The sequence below is a fragment of the Triturus cristatus genome, chromosome 3_1 (genome assembly GCF_964204655.1).
Source record: "Triturus cristatus chromosome 3_1, aTriCri1.1, whole genome shotgun sequence".
NCBI lineage: Eukaryota > Metazoa > Chordata > Amphibia > Caudata > Salamandridae > Triturus > Triturus cristatus.
Genome location: NC_140583.1, coordinates 568,188,909 through 568,210,162, shown reverse-complemented (window position 1 = coordinate 568,210,162; position 21,254 = coordinate 568,188,909). Strand labels below are relative to the sequence as shown.

Here is a 21,254-nt window from a genome sequence, read left to right as displayed (position 1 = left end):
TTCTTTGTATGCACATTTTCTGTTACCTTTCTTGAAATGGTACAATCCTTTACACTGTTTCTGCCTTAAAACTGTTTTTAGTGCTTAATTAAAGTGTCACAGGTACTTGCGGTCGATATACGGAGGTATCTCCAATACTCCTATTTACACTTGTGCTGTAATAGCAATCACCCCCTGTGACCTCACCCCTGTCCCAAGGCACTTAAGGTATCCCAAGGCATTGCCATTATAAATGAAAGCTGCACAATTAGGCTTTGATAGCGAGGATGCAGTCCCTCGGTATGTTTCATTAAGTATAAAAACAAAGGATTGTGTCTGCTCATGAATGGGCCTTGAGTAGGCCAAGGAGCTATTTTGGGAGTGCCTGACCCACCTGGCCCACCCTCTAGAACCAGGCCTGATTGTAATACTACTTCCAGCAGGTTACGCTATGATTAGGCTCACTGCTGTGACAAATTTGCAGAACAGACCACCTCAGCTACTGCCTGCTGACCCCCACGCATAACCTTTGCACTGCATTCCCGCCCGAGAGAGGATTTCGAAGGGTATCAGGATTATAAATGCATTAACCTTCCCCTCTTTGCTTGCCTGGGGATGTGGGTCAGGGATCGAAGTGGGGGGGGGGGAGGGGGGTGGCATTTGAGGGGCACTACGTGCCTATACTTTTGTAATTTTAATAAAACAGATCCCCGACTTTTTGTGAAAAGACAACCATCCTAGGACGTTTAATTCCAAGAGCTGAAATCACGGAGTCTACTGTGCCGTGAAACAGAGGGAGACGCAGACAGCTAAAAAAGCCTTCTGGCTAGGATGCCTGCTGCCTGAAACAAATGTAAATGTGTGCAACTGGTCAATCTGCAAATGTAAACAATGCTTTGAAGCAGCTACTGGCTTTAATTGATGGAACCACTTTAAGATTCTTGAAGACACACCATTTTTAGGTCTCGGCCTGACGTAGGCAGCGCATGCGCTGCTTCGTCATACGAGGCTTCTTGGAATCGAAACGATTCCAGAAGCCTCGTCCCAGCTACGCCTTAACTTTTGATTTGTGCGCGTTGTTTTGCGTCACGAATTATGCCAAAGATAGTGCAATGATTGCACTGAAGGCATGTCACTCCCTTATTGTTGCCACCCTGTCTCCTTTTATCTACGCCCTGCGGGATTGGATCTTTTACCCGCGGCGTTACACTGGTGCCTTTATTTACTGGGGAAGCACTATTTGTTTCCCCTTCTGGCTGTCTCTCTGACACGCAGCTCCTTGTTGAACACAGCTCTCAGCGCAACTTCAATTGTATTTGATGAATGTGGAACTTTATTTACAAGAGTAGTAGAGCACTGGATACTTACAAAGCTTAGATTGGTTAGACGGTTAGACTCGGTTACTACTCATGGCGACTAAGCTTTAGACAGTTGAAGTAGCCACTCGACTTCAGCTATGATACTTCTACTATTGGCTACTGAGACTTCGCTTCACCACTGTTCAGGAAAATATTTAATTTTTGAGTAAGGACGGTTCGGTGTTGCCTCTTTTAATACACCTTTATACTCCCATGCTGTCTCCCTGCCCCGACGACGCCCACTCTCGCAGCTGCTGGCACCTGTGTTGTTATGCATCATGAATTATGCCAAAGGCAGTGCAATGATTGCACTGAAGGCATGTCACTTACTTATTGTTGCCACCCTGTCTCCTTTTATCTACGCCCTGTGGGATTGGATCTTTTACCCGCGGCGTTACACTGGTGCCTTTATTTACTGGGGAAGCACTATTTGTTTCCCCTTCTGGCTGTCTCTCTGAGACGCAGCTGCTTGTTGAACACAGCTCTCAGCGCAACTTCAATTGTATTTGATGAATGTGTAACTTTATTTGCGAGAGTAGTCGAGCACTGGCTACTTACAAAGCTTAGATTGGGTAGACGGTGAGACTCAGTTACTACTCATGGCGACTAAGCTTTAGACAGTTGAAATAACCACTCGACTTTAGCTGTGAAACTGCTACTATTTGCTACTGAGACTTCACTTCACCACTGTTCAGGAAAATAAGAGGACGGTCCGGTGTTGCCTCTTTTGATACACCTTTATACTCCCATGCTGACCCCCCCTCTCGGAGCTGCTGGCACCTGCAAAAGCAGCAGCTTCCCCCAGGAGCGTCCCTTTCATCTCGCTGCTGCTGGCGCCTGCAAACAGCCTCACTCCGTCTGCAGGCATTCACTAGAAGCCCCCTCCCGCCTGCTGCCGTCCGCCTGCCCTCCCTCCCTCCAGCTACAGAGACGCATACCTCAAGCCGCAGCAAAACTGTGTTCAGAAACGCAAACTCTCAGGGGCTAGGTTCTCACCCTCTGACGAGAGTGATTGTAGCGGGGACAGGGGCGTTATTATTTTTACTTTTAGCGCGAGGCGCGCACACTAATTACAACATGGACAAAAGTGCCTGTCTTCTACTTTAACAAATATTGAAGCTCCTTAAACAGGTCTGATATTAGTCTTGCAACGGAATGCTGCTATTGGTAAAGCTATTTAGCATTTTTTAGGATATTTTGTACGCAGGTTGTCTACTTTTCCCATATTTCGCTTGTTTGATTCTTATGGACTGGGGGGTCGTGTTTTTTCCAGGCTGTAAAGCATGGTCTGATTTTTGGCTTGTGTCTTCCAGCACACAAAAATTGGTGTTGAGATCGCCTCTGCATGGGATGGGGTGCAATGTCTATTCCCAAAATGTTACTGAAGGCTACCTCTACTTCAACGGCACATGATTCACAAAAAAAAAATCAACAATCTAAAAAGACGGAAGCACCATAAAATTAGGCTACCACAAATCCCAGCATGCCCCTTTACCTTCCACTTAGCCCTAACCCAATCAACAGAATTCCAAGTCAAACACTCAGACAGGAACCAAATACTCACTCTCTACTACTCACTATCTACTACTTGCTCTACTACTCTCTCCTAATCACTCTCTATTACTCTATACTACTGACTCTCTACTACTCACTCTCTATTACTCACTCTCTATTACTCACTCTGCTACCCACTCTCTTCTACTCACTCTCTACTACTCTACTCTCTACTCACTCTCTACTACTCTCTACTACTCACTTTCTACTACTCTACTCTCTATGACTCACTCTCTACTACTCACTCTCTTCTACTCTCTACTACTCACTCTATTACAATCTCCTACTGAGTCTCTACTATTCACTGTCTACTACTCTCTACTACTCACTCTCTGCTACTCACTCTATTACTCCATACTACTAACTCTTTACTACTCACTCTCTGCTACTCACTCTCTGCTACTCACTCTCTACTACCCTCTACTCTCTAATCACTCTCCACTTCTCTCTACTACTCACTCTCTACTACTCACCCTCTACTACTCACTCACTACTACTCACTCTCTACTCATTCTCCACTACTCACTGCCTACTACTCACTACTACTCACTCTCTACTACTCACTCTCTACTACTCACTCTACTACTCTCTACTACTCACTCTACTACAATCTACTACTCACTCTCTACTGCTCACTGCCTACTACTCTCTACTACTCACTCTCTACTACTCACTCTGCTACTCACCCTCTACTACTCACTCTCTACTACTCTCTACCACTCACTCTCTACTAACCACTCTACTACTCTCTACTACTCACACTCTACTACTCACTACTACTCACTCTCTACTGCTCCCTCTCTACTGCTCACTCGAAACTACTCACTCTCTACTCTCTACTTCTCTACCTCTCTCTACTACTCTCTACTCTCTACCACTCTACCTCTCATAAATACAAATATATGCAAGCATACATATACATATATGCATACATATGCATGTTATGTACATGAAAGTTTGAAAAACACTAATAAAAGCAAAGCTAAAAAGCCGCCTAATTACAAACAGGACTGCTTTAACTTAAACCAGGGCGAGACCTATTGCATTTTCAATGCTTGATTGTTTTGTAGAGGTATTGAAAGGGATCTACCAGCTAAACTGTGAAATATGTGCTTTTAAACAACAGTTATACAAATAATATAACTGTGTACAGTCTGCAAAAAAATCTATATTTGGAAAACACTTTTTTAACATCATTTTAGCATCTATAGCAGCCTTCTTACGATGTGGGTAATGCAAGCTTAAAATACTGACTTACATTTTCATAGTGTTTTCTATCACAGACTGGGACCTCGTAGCACTAAACATTCACAAGTCACTATTCTCCATGACATCAACCAGGATTCAATTCTGTGGCCCTCTAATGCAGTGCATTAACCAACAGAGGTTTCATAATGTATGTCAGTGGATCTCTCACTGATTGACATACCTTGCATTCAATTTTCCTCTTAGCTCGGTGGTATTTCATGTTAGTTCATGTTTTAACCTGAGCATTAAATACTGAAAAAAGTTACAGAATATTTTGTATTTTTTAGCCACACCTTTAACCACACCCACTCACCCTGTGTGCAACATCACAGCTCCCACCCTTTTTAATCCACTTTGACATGTGCAGGTGGCTCAATCTCAGACAGTCTGAGCATGAATTGTGTACCTTCGGAGGGCTCAAGACACACCCACTGCGCAGTCTGCAATACATTTGTTCTGATTCTGAACCGAGGAAGCATACAACTTCTGCCTGATCAAATCGAGTACTCTTGGTTCCCATCATGTGGGCGGAGCCAAAGCCCCTTTCTCCTGGTGATGTCACATAATTGTCTGCCGACAGCTGCGTTTTTAAGCCAGAGCATAAAAATGACGTTTTTTTCTACAAAATCATAATAAGTCTCGGGAACAGGTACGTGCAAAGCAAATCTTACCAATACATTCAGATATTTAGATTCTACAGAAGAGACTTAAAATTGATTACTTTGTCATTAAAACCAGCGGTGTTGTCATTTATACAAGATGAAATGATTTCAACTAAAGCATGGTCACCTTTCAGCTGCTGGAAGCAGGAAGCATTGACGTCTGGCTCCAGTGGATGCCCCAGCACCCCATTGCTGGGCTTGGGTCTTTCGAAATCTGTGGCAGGAAGCATGGTTTGCTCACTTTCACAGGAGGGGTCCATGCTCGGAGTCAAGGACTGTGGAAATCCAAACATCAAAAGAGACGAGAAGAAGAGTAAGGCACCACAGAGCAGGAACCCTCCCCACCAGGCACCGATCCACCGGGGGTCATCTGGCGTGATATCAAGCTTACCTATGAATATCAAGGTGAAATGTTTAGCTTAGTGAAAAAAAGCAGTAGTGCTAAATTCATCACAGCAAAACAGAGAACTTTAGCAGGATCAATTGCTTGCATGTTGTAAAAATTGAAATTATCATGCTTTGGGGCCTCAACAATACAATAGAACCGATACAATAGATTACAATGTAACTGTCTGCAAACCTCTATGCAACGTAGGTTTTAAGCAGTGAAGGAAATATTTTCAGCTCAAGACAGCATCCATCCATCTCCTCTGTTGCAGGTTGAACTATCAATTCTCTGTCTGAAAGAAAGCCCACTTCCCAATTTCGGAGCAAAAATACCAATGTGATATTACTTCACCCAGATTTCACCAATACTGCGGATATTGTTTACTCTGGGATGTTGCAATATAAGGAAGTTCTGAATTGTACTCTGTTGGTGCACTAAGAAATGGGGAATTGCTGTCGGAATGGATTTACTGCACCCAAAGTAGAAAGGGAATATTTAAAAGGTTTTGATCAATCACTTTTAAATAGCCCTTATAATATGGAGAAAAGGAAATTTGGTTGGGAACATGGTTGGATACATTCTGTACTTGTTATCAAAGAGCCATACGGTAGCATCTGGAAACAGAAATTCAATACAGTATGTATAATTCCACATCTACCGCAAAAATTCACTTATGGCTGGAATAGAGATGCCATGTTAAAACAACATTTTCAGCTGCATACTACAGAGAATAAAATATCTAACCTTAATAACATTTGTTAGACCTGGGATTTCTGGTTGGCTAAGGCTTGCGCCAAAGTCAGGCAGAAACCACCACTCTAGTCAGGGCAAGGAAGTTACACGCCAAAGATAACCCCTGCTCACCCCCTTGGTAGCTTGGCACGAGCAGTCAGGCTTATCTCTGAGGCGATGTGTAAAGCGTTTGCGCGCGCACCCAGCAACAACACCCAAGGCCCACCACAAAGGAAACTCCACACAAGGTATTCTATAAAAATAACCTTTGTATTATACACCACACATTAGATAAAAATACACACTTTACACTGTGCCAACCGGCACGGGCAGAATTTACAAGGGATTATGTACAAGACAGGGCCACCTGGACCACTGTCAGCAATTAGCACTTTTTAGATATTTAGCACACAAAATATATAAAATCACTGTAGCACAAAAATAATCTGCATAGCACACAACCAGTACTTACTGGTATCGGGGAAGTACCACCTACGTAACCCTAACTACTTTAGGAGACTGTCACGCAGGGAACTAGAACCTCACTAGCACCACCTGTACTAGGAGAAAGCAACAACCACCTACGTATCACAATACCTGTAGGGGTAATAGAACGTTACACATGATGCATCACATTCAGAGGTGTAGGGAAGGAAAACACATGATGCCTAAAAACATTCAGAGGTGTAAAGCAATGGCACATGACGCATCAAAACACATTCAGAGGTGCAAGGAAGGAACACACATGATGCATAAAACATTCAGAGGTGTAAAGCAATGGCACATGATGCATCAACACACATTCAGAGGTGCAAGTAGGAACAATTGCGCAAGACTCCACATGAGCCACCACCTGTGGCAGTCCCTGGGCCAACTGGCCTGGTAGGGGCTAGGACGCCCTGCGTTCAACAAGTCAGGGGCAAGGCTGCGCAGGAGGCACAGTCCAAAACTCCGAGGGCCCCACCCTAAACGATGCAGCTGCCCACTAAGTGCTGGGCAGCTGGAGAAAGCAAGCGTGGGCACCACTGTGCCTGGGAGAACAACTATGGCAATTGTGGGAGCCTCGGGGCCCTACACAAACCTTCTCCCACTGGAGCGCACTCGCGCTCGGAATTGAACAGTGAGGGGCGCGTTGGAGCCTCACAGGCTCGAGACCAATGCCGAACACTGACCCCAATTACGTTGGAGCGGCCCGCTGCCTTCCGGGGCCGCTCTGGACACACAAAAAGGAATGGCCCCCGTATACAGGGGGGCCTCGGGGGCTCACAGTCAATACCCCCTTAAACGTTGGAGCCTCGCAGGCTCGGGGACACAATCACTGCCCCTTAAGAATGTTGGAGCCTCCCGGGGCTCGTAAACACTGCCCCCGCACCCCCAGCACATGCGTAGAGTCCCCCAGCCCTTCTGCACTCACCGGGCCGTTGCTCTGGGGACTCCCGCGTCGCCTCCGTTCTCTCTGCTGTGGGGCCGGGAAGTCACGTCCTCTTCTCCGTGGGGAAGCACGGGGTAGGCTCCCGTCCGCTTCCCTCGATCTCTACGCGGCTTCCTCCTCCTTTGTCCTCAGGCTCCCAGGAGCGCGGGGTAGGCTCCCGTCTGCTTCCTGGTTGGGCCACGCCCCCGTCCCAGTCAGCGCTGCCTGACTTCCGGGGCTTCCCCGGCCGCGGCGGTGATCCTTGGCTCGTAAGAGGGGTAGGCTCCCTCGATAACCACTACCAATAAGCGGGGTAGGCACCCGCCAACGAAAGGACCAGATAAGCGGGGTGGGCACCCGCCAACGAACACACAATGCGGGGTGGGCTCCCGCTCGATCCGATGCCCAAGGGGGGAATCCCTACGCCGGGGATTCCCTCGGCTGTGATGGGGCGACACCGGAGCGCGCTGGCAGCGCTCGGGCCTCAAAATGAAGCGCTCCTAGCGCTATGCAGTAAATCACAGCGCTCCCAGGCGCTACAAGCAAAAGGGTCCAGCAATAAAGTTTTCAAAAGCCAGGGGGGCAAAGACTGGGCCCAGAGCCAGCTCACAGGGCCCTCCAGCCGGGAGGCAGTCCCCAGTGGCGGTCTCTCCTGGCGCCCAGCAGCAGCAGGCCCCCCCTCAAGTGGATCCTGCAAGAGAACAACATGTAAGGGGACACAGCCCCTTTTTATACAGTACAAGGCTTTGTCTAAGGTGCAGGGAAGGGGCGAACCAGTTCCAGCAGGTTCCTGAGCACTTTGTTTTGCTCAGCCCCTCTCCCTATTCACTGGCAAGGCTAGGGTCATTAGACGCACCACAGGGGCCGGCGCCAGCATTGTGTGGGGGAAGCCCTGTCCTATTCAGGACCCAGGTACACTCCTCCCCAGCCATCAACATGCTAACTCCCCATTCACCACTGGGTGACTCCTCCTGACTCTGAGGAATTCCCTAGTCCGTCACCTGACCTCACCAGCCAATCGCCAGACAAGCCACACATTTCAGGCTGCACACTGAAGTGCCCACTTCTAGAAGTGGCACTTCCACACCAGGTACATGCACGCCGCACACATCAACGTGCAGCATTCACTCCCACGAGTCCGCACATACCAAACACGGGCCTGCACACCCCACGCATCAGGAACTACCGGGACACATACATTCCCCCATGCATTCCTATGGGAGGGCAGGCCAACCTCACAACACGCACGCACTTTACCCTGAGAAACAGTGGTAAAGTGCGCAGAAACCAAAATCCATTACACCAAGTCACAATATTAAGCAAAAAGTCTCGGGGGTGAACCTGCCAGAAGGGCCAAGTCCAACACGACCCCCTTCCAGCCAAAACGCAGGGTAGACCAATCACCACCGTGATGGTCTTCCCTGCTTGGGGCGATAAAACACGGACGCAGGCCCGCCACGGCAGGGACACTCTCCGGTTTTACGCCACTCTGAACTCACAGGGTTTCCTCTGAAAAAACTCGGCGGACCAACTGGGCTACCCCCCTGGTACTCCTCAGCTGTCCGTGGCCAGGACCAGGCCCTAGACCACCTAGGCGCCACTGGTCCTGGCCTAACCACAGAGTGGGGGGTAGTAACCCCTGGCACATAGTGACCATTTTCCACTCTACCCCTCATCAGGGCAGTTCTAAACTGCCACTGATCCTCCAGCCTAGGGTCCGTACCCTCAGACTGACCAAAAGTCACGGGTGAGGCTCTCCTCCCCCTACCTCTTCTCCTAGGGTTCCGCCCTCTCTTCCTCTGAGAGGCGACCCCGTAACATAACTTACCAACCAGCTCAGGACCCCTCCCTGAGAACTGGTCTCCCAACTTAGGGTTTAACCCCTCAGGTTGCACCGGGGTCAGAGGTGGGCTCTCCCACCCTCTGCACCCCCTTCCAGAGTCCTGCTCCCTACCAACTGGGGCGGTACCTCTGGAAGAAGAACCGGTCAGGACACTTGTTACAGTAGTCCTACCCTTCAGGTCAGGCTGCTCCTGAACCTGGCCTTCCAACCTCCGGTCTAAAACCTTCGGTGGAATAATTGCCTGGCACTCCAGGACTTCTGGGGATTTACACACCATCCCCCCGAGAGTAACATATGCCTCATATGTTGCATGACCGTCTGCCTGGCGCAGATCTCCCGTCCCCTGTCCACCTGACAGTGCGCGAAGATCCCCCAGGCCAGACGTGTAGTCGCCAAGGTCACTTCTAGGGGACTCAGCCCTCCCGGCTGGTCTCTGACCCACTGGCTCCTCCACCGGGGAACACAGCCCCATGCCACTCCTCTCGCTGGACTTCTGTACCCTCCCTACTGGAGCGGTACTGCCAGACACTAGAACCACAGGAGCCCTGTTTACAGGCGCTCCCGGTCCTCTACTCACTAGGTGATCCTCCTCAAATGGGCTAACAGGACAGCCTAGGTCCCCAACTTGGTGTTCCCTCCTGAAACCACCCAAGTCCTGAGGCAGGGTTTCGTACGTCTGGGGACCCTCAGTCACCCACTTACTCCCGCTCCACTGAGCCAGGCCGTAATCCCCTACACCCTCCTCGCTATACTGGGACCTAGCTGGGCTACACGGAGCCTCTTCCACCACGCTGGGCTGGAAGATCCCTGAACCACTACTTTTGGAGTCACACCCTAATGACTCTAGCGAACCTTGGGCCCTTTCCCAACGGTCTGCTTCCTCTGCAAGGTCCCAAACATCTAAGGCGTCACACCCCAACAGGTGTTGGCGCAATCCGGGATAAAAACTACGGCATAGCTGCTCTTTAATAACCAGACCAAATAGTCCGCAATAACCACCTTCCGGGCTGGCCCTCGCCCACTCAGTCAGTGATTTATCGCAATCATCCAAAAACTTCTCCCAAGACTGGTGAGACAGCTTCCTACTGCTTCTGAATTTCAACCTACATTCCTCCTCTCGGGAACTAGGTACCAGACTGGGGGACTGGGACTTCCTATACTGAAATCTATCTCGCTGCCACCACTGGACTCAACCCTCCCTGGGGAGCCCAGAAAACTAAGACTGCGCGCAAGGGATAATCTACTCTCCAGCGCTGATTTCTCCCTGGCGAAGGCCCTCTCAGTCTCCGCCATCCTCTCCTGCGCTAAGACCCTCTCGGTCTCCAGCTTTTTCTCCTCTATAGTCAGCTGCGCCATCCCCCAGGCATGCTCTAACCTGAGCTTCTCCATGGCCAGCTGATGCTCCCTCTCTTCCCTCCTATCTACCCACTCCTCTGGGGACAGGGAAAGGGATGGGGTGCTGCTCCTGACACTGGACCCAGCAAGGGACTCCCTATCTATGGGGTCTTCACTCTCTACTGGCGTCCCTGTCAGTTAACCTTCCTCCTCCTCAGATTCCTCAGGGCTCCCCTCAGACCCACCACCCTCTCGGCGTGCGGCCCGGGCCCTATCTTCCTCGCTGCGCTCTCGCTCCCACTCCTCCTTTTGCCAAAGGATCAGGTTGTCCCTCAGTTTGGACTGGGTATCTGACTCACCCACCTCTATGTCCCTCTCCTCACAGAACCCTACCAGCTCCAACCTACTGTACCTAAACAGACTACAGAAGTTAAAAGCAGGCTCCATTTTGGCGGACGTTCCTGAGAAGAGTTTAACACAAGGAACCTGAGTGTCTGAGCTAACACAGGAGTACATGATTCAAAAAGGACACCTTTAGGAGAGGAAATAATGGAACTTCAAAACACTAATCCCTAAAATGTGGTTATCTAATGCAGAGTTTTGTGGTGTAGCCAGTCGCTGCTACGGTACAGCGCAAACGCAAGTCCAAATCCCACCGCTGATCACCAATGTTAGACCTGGGATTTCTGGTTGGCTAAGGCTTGCGCCAAAGTCAGGCAGAAACCACCACTCTAGTCAGGGCAAGGAAGTTACACGCCAAAGATAACCCCTGCTCACCCCCTTGGTAGCTTGGCACGAGCAGTCAGGCGTATCTCTGAGGCGATGTCTAAAGCGTTTGCGCGCGCACCCAGCAACAACACCCAAGGCCCACCACAAAGGAAACTCCACACAAGGTATTCTATAAAAATAACCTTTGTATTATACACCACACATTAGATAAAAATACACACTTTACACTGTGCCAACCGGCACGGGCAGAATTTACAAGGGATTATGTACAAGACAGGGCCACCTGGACCACTGTCAGCAATTAGCACTTTTTAGATATTTAGCACACAAAATATATAAAATCACTGTAGCACAAAAATAATCTGCATAGCACACAACCAGTACTTACTGGTATCGGGGAAGTACCACCTACGTAACCCTAACTACTTTAGGAGACTGTCACGCAGGGAACTAGAACCTCACTAGCACCACCTGTACTAGGAGAAAGCAAAAACCACCTACGTATCACAATACCTGTAGGGGTAATAGAACGTTACACATGATGCATCACATTCAGAGGTGTAGGGAAGGAAAACACATGATGCCTAAAAACATTCAGAGGTGTAAAGCAATGGCACATGACGCATCAAAACACATTCAGAGGTGCAAGGAAGGAACACACATGATGCATAAAACATTCAGAGGTGTAAAGCAATGGCACATGATGCATCAACACACATTCAGAGGTGCAAGTAGGAACAATTGCGCAAGACTCCACATGAGCCACCACCTGTGGCAGTCCCTGGGCCAACTGGCCTGGTAGGGGCTAGGACGCCCTGCGTTCAACAAGTCAGGGGCAAGGCTGCGCAGGAGGCACAGTCCAAAACTCCGAGGGCCCCACCCTAAACGATGCAGCTGCCCACTAAGTGCTGGGCAGCTGGAGAAAGCAAGCGTGGGCACCACTGTGCCTGGGAGAACAACTATGGCAATTGTGGGAGCCTCGGGGCCCTACACGAACCTTCTCCCACTGGAGCGCACTCGCGCTCGGAATTGAACAGTGAGGGGCGCGTTGGAGCCTCACAGGCTCGAGACCAATGCCGAACACTGACCCCAATTACGTTGGAGCGGCCCGCTGCCTTCCGGGGCCGCTCTGGACACACAAAAAGGAATGGCCCCCGTATACAGGGGGGCCTCGGGGCTCACAGTCAATACCCCCTTGAACGTTGGAGCCTCGCAGGCTCGGGGACACAATCACTGCCTCTTAAGAATGTTGGAGCCTCCCGGGGCTCGTAAACACTGCCCCCGCACCCCCAGCACATGCGTGGAGTCCCCCAGCCCTTCTGCACTCACCGGGCCGTTGCTCTGGGGACTCCCGCGTCGCCTCCGTTCTCTCTGCTGTGGGGCCGGGAAGTCACGTCCTCTTCTCCGTGGGGAAGCACGGGGTAGGCTCCCGTCCGCTTCCCTCGATCTCTACGCGGCTTCCTCCTCCTTTGTCCTCAGGCTCCCAGGAGCGCGGGGTAGGCTCCCGTCTGCTTCCTGGTTGGGCCACGCCCCCGTCCCAGTCAGCGCTGCCTGACTTCCGGGGCTTCCCCGGCCGCGGCGGTGAGCCTTGGCTCGTAAGAGGGGTAGGCTCCCTCGATAACCACTACCAATAAGCGGGGTAGGCACCCGCCAACGAAAGGACCAGATAAGCGGGGTGGGCACCCGCCAACGAACACACAATGCGGGGTGGGCTCCCGCTCGATCCGATGCCCAAGGGGGGAATCCCTACGCCGGGGATTCCCTCGGCTGTGATGGGGCGACACCGGAGCGCGCTGGCAGCGCTCGGGCCTCAAAATGAAGCGCTCCTAGCGCTGTGCAGTAAATCACAGCGCTCCCAGGCGCTACAAGCAAAAGGGTCCAGCAATAAAGTTTTCAAAAGCCAGGGGGGCAAAGACTGGGCCCAGAACCAGCTCACAGGGCCCTCCAGCCGGGAGGCAGTCCCCAGTGGCGGTCTCTCCTGGCGCCCAGCAGCAGCAGGCCCCCCCTCAAGTGGATCCTGCAAGAGAACAACATGTAAGGGGACACAGCCCCTTTTTATACAGTACAAGGCTTTGTCTAAGGTGCAGGGAAGGGGCGAACCAGTTCCAGCAGGTTCCTGAGCACTTTGTTTTGCTCAGCCCCTCTCCCTATTCACTGGCAGGGCTAGGGTCATTAGACGCACCACAGGGGCCGGCGCCAGCATTGTGTGGGGGAAGCCCTGTCCTATTCAGGACCCAGGTACACTCCTCCCCAGCCATCAACATGCTAACTCCCCATTCACCACTGGGTGACTCCTCCTGACTCTGGGGAATTCCCTAGTCCGTCACCTGACCTCACCAGCCAATCGCCAGACAAGCCACACATTTCAGGCTGCACACTGAAGTGCCCACTTCTAGAAGAGGCACTTCCACACCAGGTACATGCACGCCGCACACATCAACGCGCAGCATTCACTCCCACGAGTCCGCACATACCAAACACGGGCCTGCACACCCCACGCATCAGGAACTACCGGGACACATACATTCCCCCATGCATTCCTATGGGAGGGCAGGCCAACCTCACAACACGCACGCACTTTACCCTGAGACACAGCGGTAAAGTGCGCAGAAACCAAAATCCATTACACCAAGTCACAATATTAAGCAAAAAGTCTCGGGGGTGAACCTGCCAGAAGGGCCAAGTCCAACAACATTCAAGATGCTTTTTCTTTAATGGAGAACATTTGAGTAACTCGATGGTGATCTTCTCTTTACACCACCAAAATTAGAAGCATTTCAAACACTAGTCAGGCCTCCGATTCTTGTCACCCATCTGCCTAAATTTGATCCTTTGCTGTTACCTTTTAAATCCTGTGGTGAACTGCAAAGTGTGCTCATCTCTTCCTGATTCTTGGTCCATTACCTGCTTGATCTTTATGCACTCATATCTCTCAATTTAATGTATAATTTCAGTGGAATAGTGCAAACTCTGCTCTTCGCATTCTCAGACCTCAGCAATCTAGGCCCTCTCTCCCCCAAATCCTGTGAATCCCCTCAACTCTCTCTCCTAGAACTGTTTCTCCGAGCCACAATCCCTAACTTGCCCCAAAAATAAAAGTTAATACAGACAACCTCATCCAGATTGAGCACACAAAGATTCATAATCCCCTGCCACAGTTAAACCCTCTTCCAGGGCTTCCTACACAATGCCAGATGAGCCTTAACACCACTCTCTGATAACCTCACTAATTGAATCCACGAAAGTGGACTTTACTGACCCTCATGAATACAAAATTCTTAGAGTCGACAGTCCAGAGTAGAAGGGGGCCTTGCACTCATTTTCATAGACTCTATTCCCTGTAAATTCTATTCATGCCCTCCTTGTCAACCTTTGAAAATCCAACTCCACTGACCGTTCCTCCACATTATTCTTCCATTTTATGTACATACCTCCAAACCCATCCAATAACTTAATTGTACACATCTCCAAATACATCTCTGTTATTCAAACTCTTTTAAACAACATCTCAATATGGGAAACTGCAACACCGACTGGGGAAACTCCCTCTGAAAACAAAATATTCCTGGACTTTCAGAACATAACAAGCTCTCAACTTGTTGCAACTCATTCCTCAGCTGACCCACACCATAGGCAGAACCCTCAATCTGATTTCCATCAAGTGCGCTGAAAGTGGCATCCGCATTAGTTGGAAACCCAACATGAAACTGAATGAATTTGGAAGGCTTATCCTGATTCATTCAGTTACGGGCATGTTTCTGGCTAATGTGGACACCACTTTCAGCACACTACATCAATTTGCTGGTGACTTTAATTTACCCCTGTTAATTAAAGTCCTATTACGTTTGGCCATTCATCTAGACATTGCATTATTCAATTTACATGCTAATTGACGTTCTTGCACATTTAAACTCCTCTTTGTCCTAATAATGAAAAGATCACTTATTAGGGTCCAAGCGCTGTGATTCTTTTGACAACTGGAAAATAATAATAGTGTTCATACTGTCAGATTACTGAGATTTGTACTCATTATATGGGGTATTGTGCTGCTCCTTTGTCTTTTTCTGTTCTGTAGAAACCTTGCATAGTTTTTTCATCATATTCAACGTGTGTTCACTTGAGCTCTGGGCACTGATTAAATGAAATATGATCAATTTTGAAACAAATATATTCAACTATCTTGATACAAAACTGTTGGCTGACAATTCACATTCAGTTACTTTTGGGATATTATTGATGATCATTGAATGACTAACAACTCTTTTGTGTTCCAATTTGAACCTTTATTGTACATTTGAATAACTTTCTAAAAGTGGCATCATCACAAAGGTGACTTAAAATTTGAGTTTACCAATAGAGAGGGTTTTAAATTACAATTACTTAGACATCAAACATGATATTGCTAACTGTTCCCTATGAAAGTTATCATGTATTACATGTAATTAGGTAACCAAATCTTATCCTATGGGAGAGGTAGGCCACACATTAGGGAAAAACGAATTTGGGATTTTTCACTATCAGGACATGGAAAACTTAAAAGTACATGTCCCAATTTTAAAATTCACTGCACCGTCCTCTATGGGCTGTGTAGGGCCTACTTTAGGAGTGACGTATATGTACTAAAAAGAAGGTTTGAGGCCTGGCAAGCGATTCATTTGGCCAGGTCGTATTGACAGTTCAAAACTGCACACATGTTGCAATGGAAGGCCTGAGACATGTTTTAAAGGGCTACTTAAGTGGGTGACACAATAAGTGCTGCAGGACCACTGGCTGCATTTAAAATACCAGCCCTGGGTACAGTGTACCACTTTACTAGGGACTTAAAAGAAAAAGAATTATGCCAATTTGGTGCACGCCAATTTTACCATATTTTAGGGAGTGTGCACAAGCTCTTTAGCACTGGTTAACAGTGGTAAAGTGCACATAGTCCTAAGGCCAACAATAATGAATTCAGCTAAACAGGAGATGAGAAGGCAGAAAGTGTGGGGAAATATCCTACTAGGCTGACAGGTCTAACAGTGAGACAAACATTGAAATCTGAAATTTCAGAATGACAAAGCGTCACATATTCAGAAGCAAATTGACATTTCTCTTAGCAAAGCAAAGACCTCTTCAATCTCATCAATGAGAAAACTACAGTTTCTGAATATGCTTTTTCTAACCATCGCAATATAATATAATGAATTCCTACAGCTTCTCACTATGAAAGCTATAATAGGAAAGAATCTCTCTTCCTCTGAATCATAAAATCCCACACTCTGTCCTAAAACAGCCAGCAATTTCTTTGATATTTTAGATTAGATGAACATGCCAAAATAATCAATCTTAAGTGACCTACTTATTACTTTAATAGTTATTTGCCTGCCAAGCTACTAAAGGACCACTTCCACCTCTTAGCTCCCTAGAGGAAACCACTTAGCAATGCATCTCTGCAACAAATCACCTAGTCCTTTTGCCTCAAGGCGGTGCAAATGTCACCAATCCTAAGAAAGAACAACGCCAAATCTAGAAACTCCAGAAAAACAAGGCCAATTACCAATGTATGGAGGTTTGGTCAGGCCATTGAAAAATGCATTGCTGTTCAACTCATAAACATATAGAGGTCAACTCATTGCTTTTCCCCTACACAACCAGGATTCAGAGCTGGCTACAGCTGTGAAACAGAAACTATAAAAGCCCTCAATGGCATCCTTCAAATCTTGGACAAAGTGGACTCTTGCTTCCAATTTATTCACAGCATTCAACACGCTCGATCATAATATTCTTATCAATATGTTCAAATTCAATTTAGGCTTAAAATATTCAGTTCTTATTTGGTTCAAATCATTCCTCATCGGGCAATCTCAGTGGGTAAAAATGGGAACCACCACCTCTAAACTGAATGCAGTATCCTGTGGTGTCCTGCAAGGCTCAATCCTTTCCCCTATTCTCTCCTAACTTTACTTTGAAGACCTACAACAATGTCTGTAAAACTCTTGTATCAAACTACATCAATATGTGGGCAACACACAGAGTTACCTAAACCTCTCCTCACTCAAAGACATCCCAACCATCAAGGGAAGCTTAGAAAAGATTTACTCATGGGCAACAGACGATTCCTACTATTAGACTGAAATCTCAATAAAAAGATCGTCAAAGCATTAATTCCAATGTAAACAAGGTGTATATTCATACTCCTTAACTGATATCAAATCTCTTGGATTTGCCATGGACAGTACCCTCTCACTTGAAACACGCATTAAGAAAATATCCCAGTATGCAAATTTCTACATACACCAACTAAAAAGAAAAAAATTGTCTCCAATGATCAATAAAATGTAGCGTCTCACGCTCTTGCTAATCTCATCGATATTTAGAGGCTTCTACTGGCTCAGTTCCAAGGCCATAATTCAATCTAAAATCTGGTGCCTCACATTTAAATTCCTACACCCTCAAACCCAGTTACCTATCAGGTGTCTTGAACATCTCTAGTGGTTTCAGAATTCCGGCAGCAAAAACCCTTCCTGCTCAAGCCACCTAAATTCAGAACAGGGCTAGCTCAAAGACAAACCTACTCTGATTTTGCCTCTGCAATCTGGAGCCTCCTCACAATTTAACTAACAAAGGCCCTTGATCTTCTCTTCTTCAGAAAAAGTATGAAAACTGACCACAACACAAGATACCTACACGAGGGCTACTCTACTCAACCCAAATGCCCACAAGTAGTCACAGCAATCTTGACACTTACCCACACTTCATCCTTACCCACTTCTCTACCTCACCTTCTGACCTATTTGTTCTGTTTGTCTTATAAACCTCAACAATTTGTATTTCCCAATCTTCATTACATCTCCTCCTTTACGCTCTAAACCCCCATGCCTGATGTCTGTTGAACGTACTTACAGTTCTGTTATTGTTGCTTTATTGTAACATACCTGAGCGAAACTGAGCTATAGAAAATACACTTAAATACATAAATAAAAGTTGTGCAGACAGATCGTTTACTGTTATAATGTCACAAATACCTTTTGAGTGCTGACAACTTCCTCATTCCTCTTTCTTGTCAGAGTCCTTATTACATGATGTTTATTCACTCCCTGAAGAGACCATTTTCATTTTCTCTTTAGTCTGCATTTGTGTGATAGATAGTCACTTTTCTTGCAATGAGTATGATGGTGGGCACAGTACCATGTGTGGCCGTTGACATATTCGGCCATATCCCACTGAGCCAGAGATCTCATAGTACTTTCACACAATGCACAAATCTAATTATGGTAATACTTCCCAAGATCAGACATTGGCAAAATTAACACTGGTGGTTAAGAGGAATGAATAATTCATCAAAACTATTTTGATGAAGAATTTGCATCAATCATTGCTTTTATTCATCCAGAGTAACTTTCACAACTGTGAATCTCCAGGATACTCAACTGTGCATTCAGAATATGTCGGCTCTTTAGAGTCATTATATAATGTTTTGGGAGAAATAATGTTTGTTTGTATAAATACAAATTTGTTAATATTTACACATATTTGGTATCGCATTGTTTTAGCTTTTGAATTCTGTCAGAAGGCTTCTTTTCAAACTATATGTAGAAGATGCTGTAGTAATAATCATAGTGTGCCATGACCATACAAAAATGTAGTGCAACTAGACATCAGGTGTGGAGAGCACAAATTTGAATAAATTGTCCAAGTTCCTTACTTTCAGTGAAGTAGATGGCGGTGCTTCACAGCGTGGGGGGCAGATAGAAGGCAGTACCTCCAGCTTTACTTATTCCAACAAAAAATTTGAGTTTAGCTCCATTCGTAGAGAGAAAGCTCTCCTTCCTCCAATAAAATAGTGGTCCAACAATTAGGTATTGTTAGCTTGCTTGCTTGTCTAGTCAGACCTGCATTTGCAGAGGATGCTCTCCTTGCTCCATTGAAACACTGATCTATTGATATATTATTATCATGTTTGTCAGTTTTCATGCAGTAAGTGAATTTGGGTGTCATCAACATATTGCTTATATAAATCGACCCAAGGAGCGTCACCAAAGAGTGCAAGTTGACATAACAAATTAGGGAGCACACAAAATAGACTCTAAGTTGGTCTTGCTTCTCTGTTATAGCTATTCAGAGGGTGCAACATTCTATTATCATTTTCCCATATTATCATAACTTTAGAACTTGGTATGCTAACAGACTAGTTAATCTAATGAAGAAAGACACATTTTAGTTATTTATTTATTAATTAAAGAATATATATACCGGGTTGGTGTTTTCTATGTTACTCCTGTAATGAGAGTCAACTTGTGTATTTTGGGACCACATTGATGACTTCTCTCAAGTGGAGTCCTTTGCTTGCTACAAAGGTTTAATTTCTTTATGTATCACTTTAAATCTTCCTCTCTTCAAAGTGATTCAATTTTGCTGCTGAGGTGTTTGCATGATCCCACATTTTAACCTTTAAAACGTCCTAATACAATTATTAAAAGTAAAATACTCTTTCTAATGGGCATCACTTGAGATAACAGGCTGATTTAAAAAGGAGTTCTTGGTATATTTTCCACATTGTCTCCATTTCCTTTTAGAAAGCCTGTGTCTGAGCACCAACTCTTATTTTATATGAAAGGCTATTCCTTCTTTTAACAGGAAAGGGTAAGGTCCCCATTTCTTCACTTGAGGAGAAATGTATTCACACTTTGATTGTCCTTAAATTCATATGGATATATCTGGATAAGGTCAAATCCTTAAAGAGCACCAAACAGCTCTATGTGTTCATTCATCCCAGAAGAAAATCATGATATTGTCTTATCCAACTCTGAGCAGATGGTTCACTTTGGTACCACTGGGTCAGTGGTCTTACAGATAATGCACTTGGAACACACATCCTTAAGTCTGTTTCTTTTTTTGGAATTAGAGCTGGTCTGCAATTAAATTAAATGGAAAGCAGATATCTTGCCTGTAGGAAATCCACCTTTTCTGAATTGTCAATAAGATTGTTTGTCTTTTTTATGGACCATGTTATTGCTGGCTTTAGAACTCTGCACAGTATAGCCTGGCTAACCAGGAGTAAGGTGCCTGTGCTCCCCTTCTAAACTTTGCTAAATTGGTTAAATACTGATTGTAACATATAACTTACATGAGGCCCTAGCATCTGGTATTGAAACTGCACCAGGGCCTGGAAGTTAAATGCCAAGGGTGGACTATACACATCATGTCATCCATTACGGTGCAAACATGGCTATAGGCCTACCCTGTGTAACCTGACAACTGCCATGCAAAACCTGTAGTGCGACTTGTCAAAATATTGACCTCCCTTTTAAATATTAGCGATTCACCCCTATGTAGACCTTGTAGCCCACATGGCAGGATACATGGTATTTTAAAATGGGACAGGTAGAAAGTTAATATTACCATTTGCCTTCAGCGACAAAGCCCTAAAAGCCATTTTCGCTGTGGCAGGCATAAGTGTAGAAAATCATAGAAAAGATTAAAATACTAATACTGTACCTCCAGAATGGAACCAGCTAGAAAAATATTAAACAACTATTTTTGATAGTTATTAAAAACCCAGTTCAATAGTGAGGTCAGATTCTTTATAAATACTAAGGTGAGGTAACTTTTAAAAGACAGCTTTTCCAAGCCAAAGGACCTTAAAGACTACTTTGTATTAACTCCCCAGTAATTCCCATCCAGTGTTTAGCTTGGGAAGAGTTGTCAAAGAGGTATGAAATTCCTCCCTAGAGCACACAGAAGGGTGACCTGAATGGCCAGAAGTCCATGTTTAGTGAGGTCACAGACTTTATTGATCTTGAAAATATCCTATTTTCAGTAAGGCAAACATGAATTACTGGAAAAGTGGGCAGAGTTGCCCTTGGGAACTTTTACCCAATTGGTTAGGGAGCACCTAGCAGTCACTCCCATCCACCAGCTGGCTTGTGCCAGGCATAAATGTGGCACCACAGGGCACATGGATAGAACACTTTCTGCACCTGTGGAACAATACAAGAGGTCTGGACATGCTGTCTGTGATCTGAGAGGGACCCTG

At 46.4% G+C, this 21,254-nt stretch overlaps 1 protein-coding gene across 2 annotated transcripts in view; it reads right to left on the bottom strand.

The window, feature by feature from the left end:
* The window catches only part of SLCO3A1 (solute carrier organic anion transporter family member 3A1), an 856,588-nt gene that overhangs the window by 235,120 nt on the left and 600,214 nt on the right, over positions 1-21,254 (bottom strand). For both annotated transcript variants that reach the window (XM_085644489.1, XM_085644490.1), the window contains exon 4: positions 4,929-5,192. In XM_085644489.1, coding sequence (XP_085500615.1) covers positions 4,929-5,192 — 264 coding nt within the window. The remainder of the gene's footprint in view (positions 1-4,928; positions 5,193-21,254) is intronic.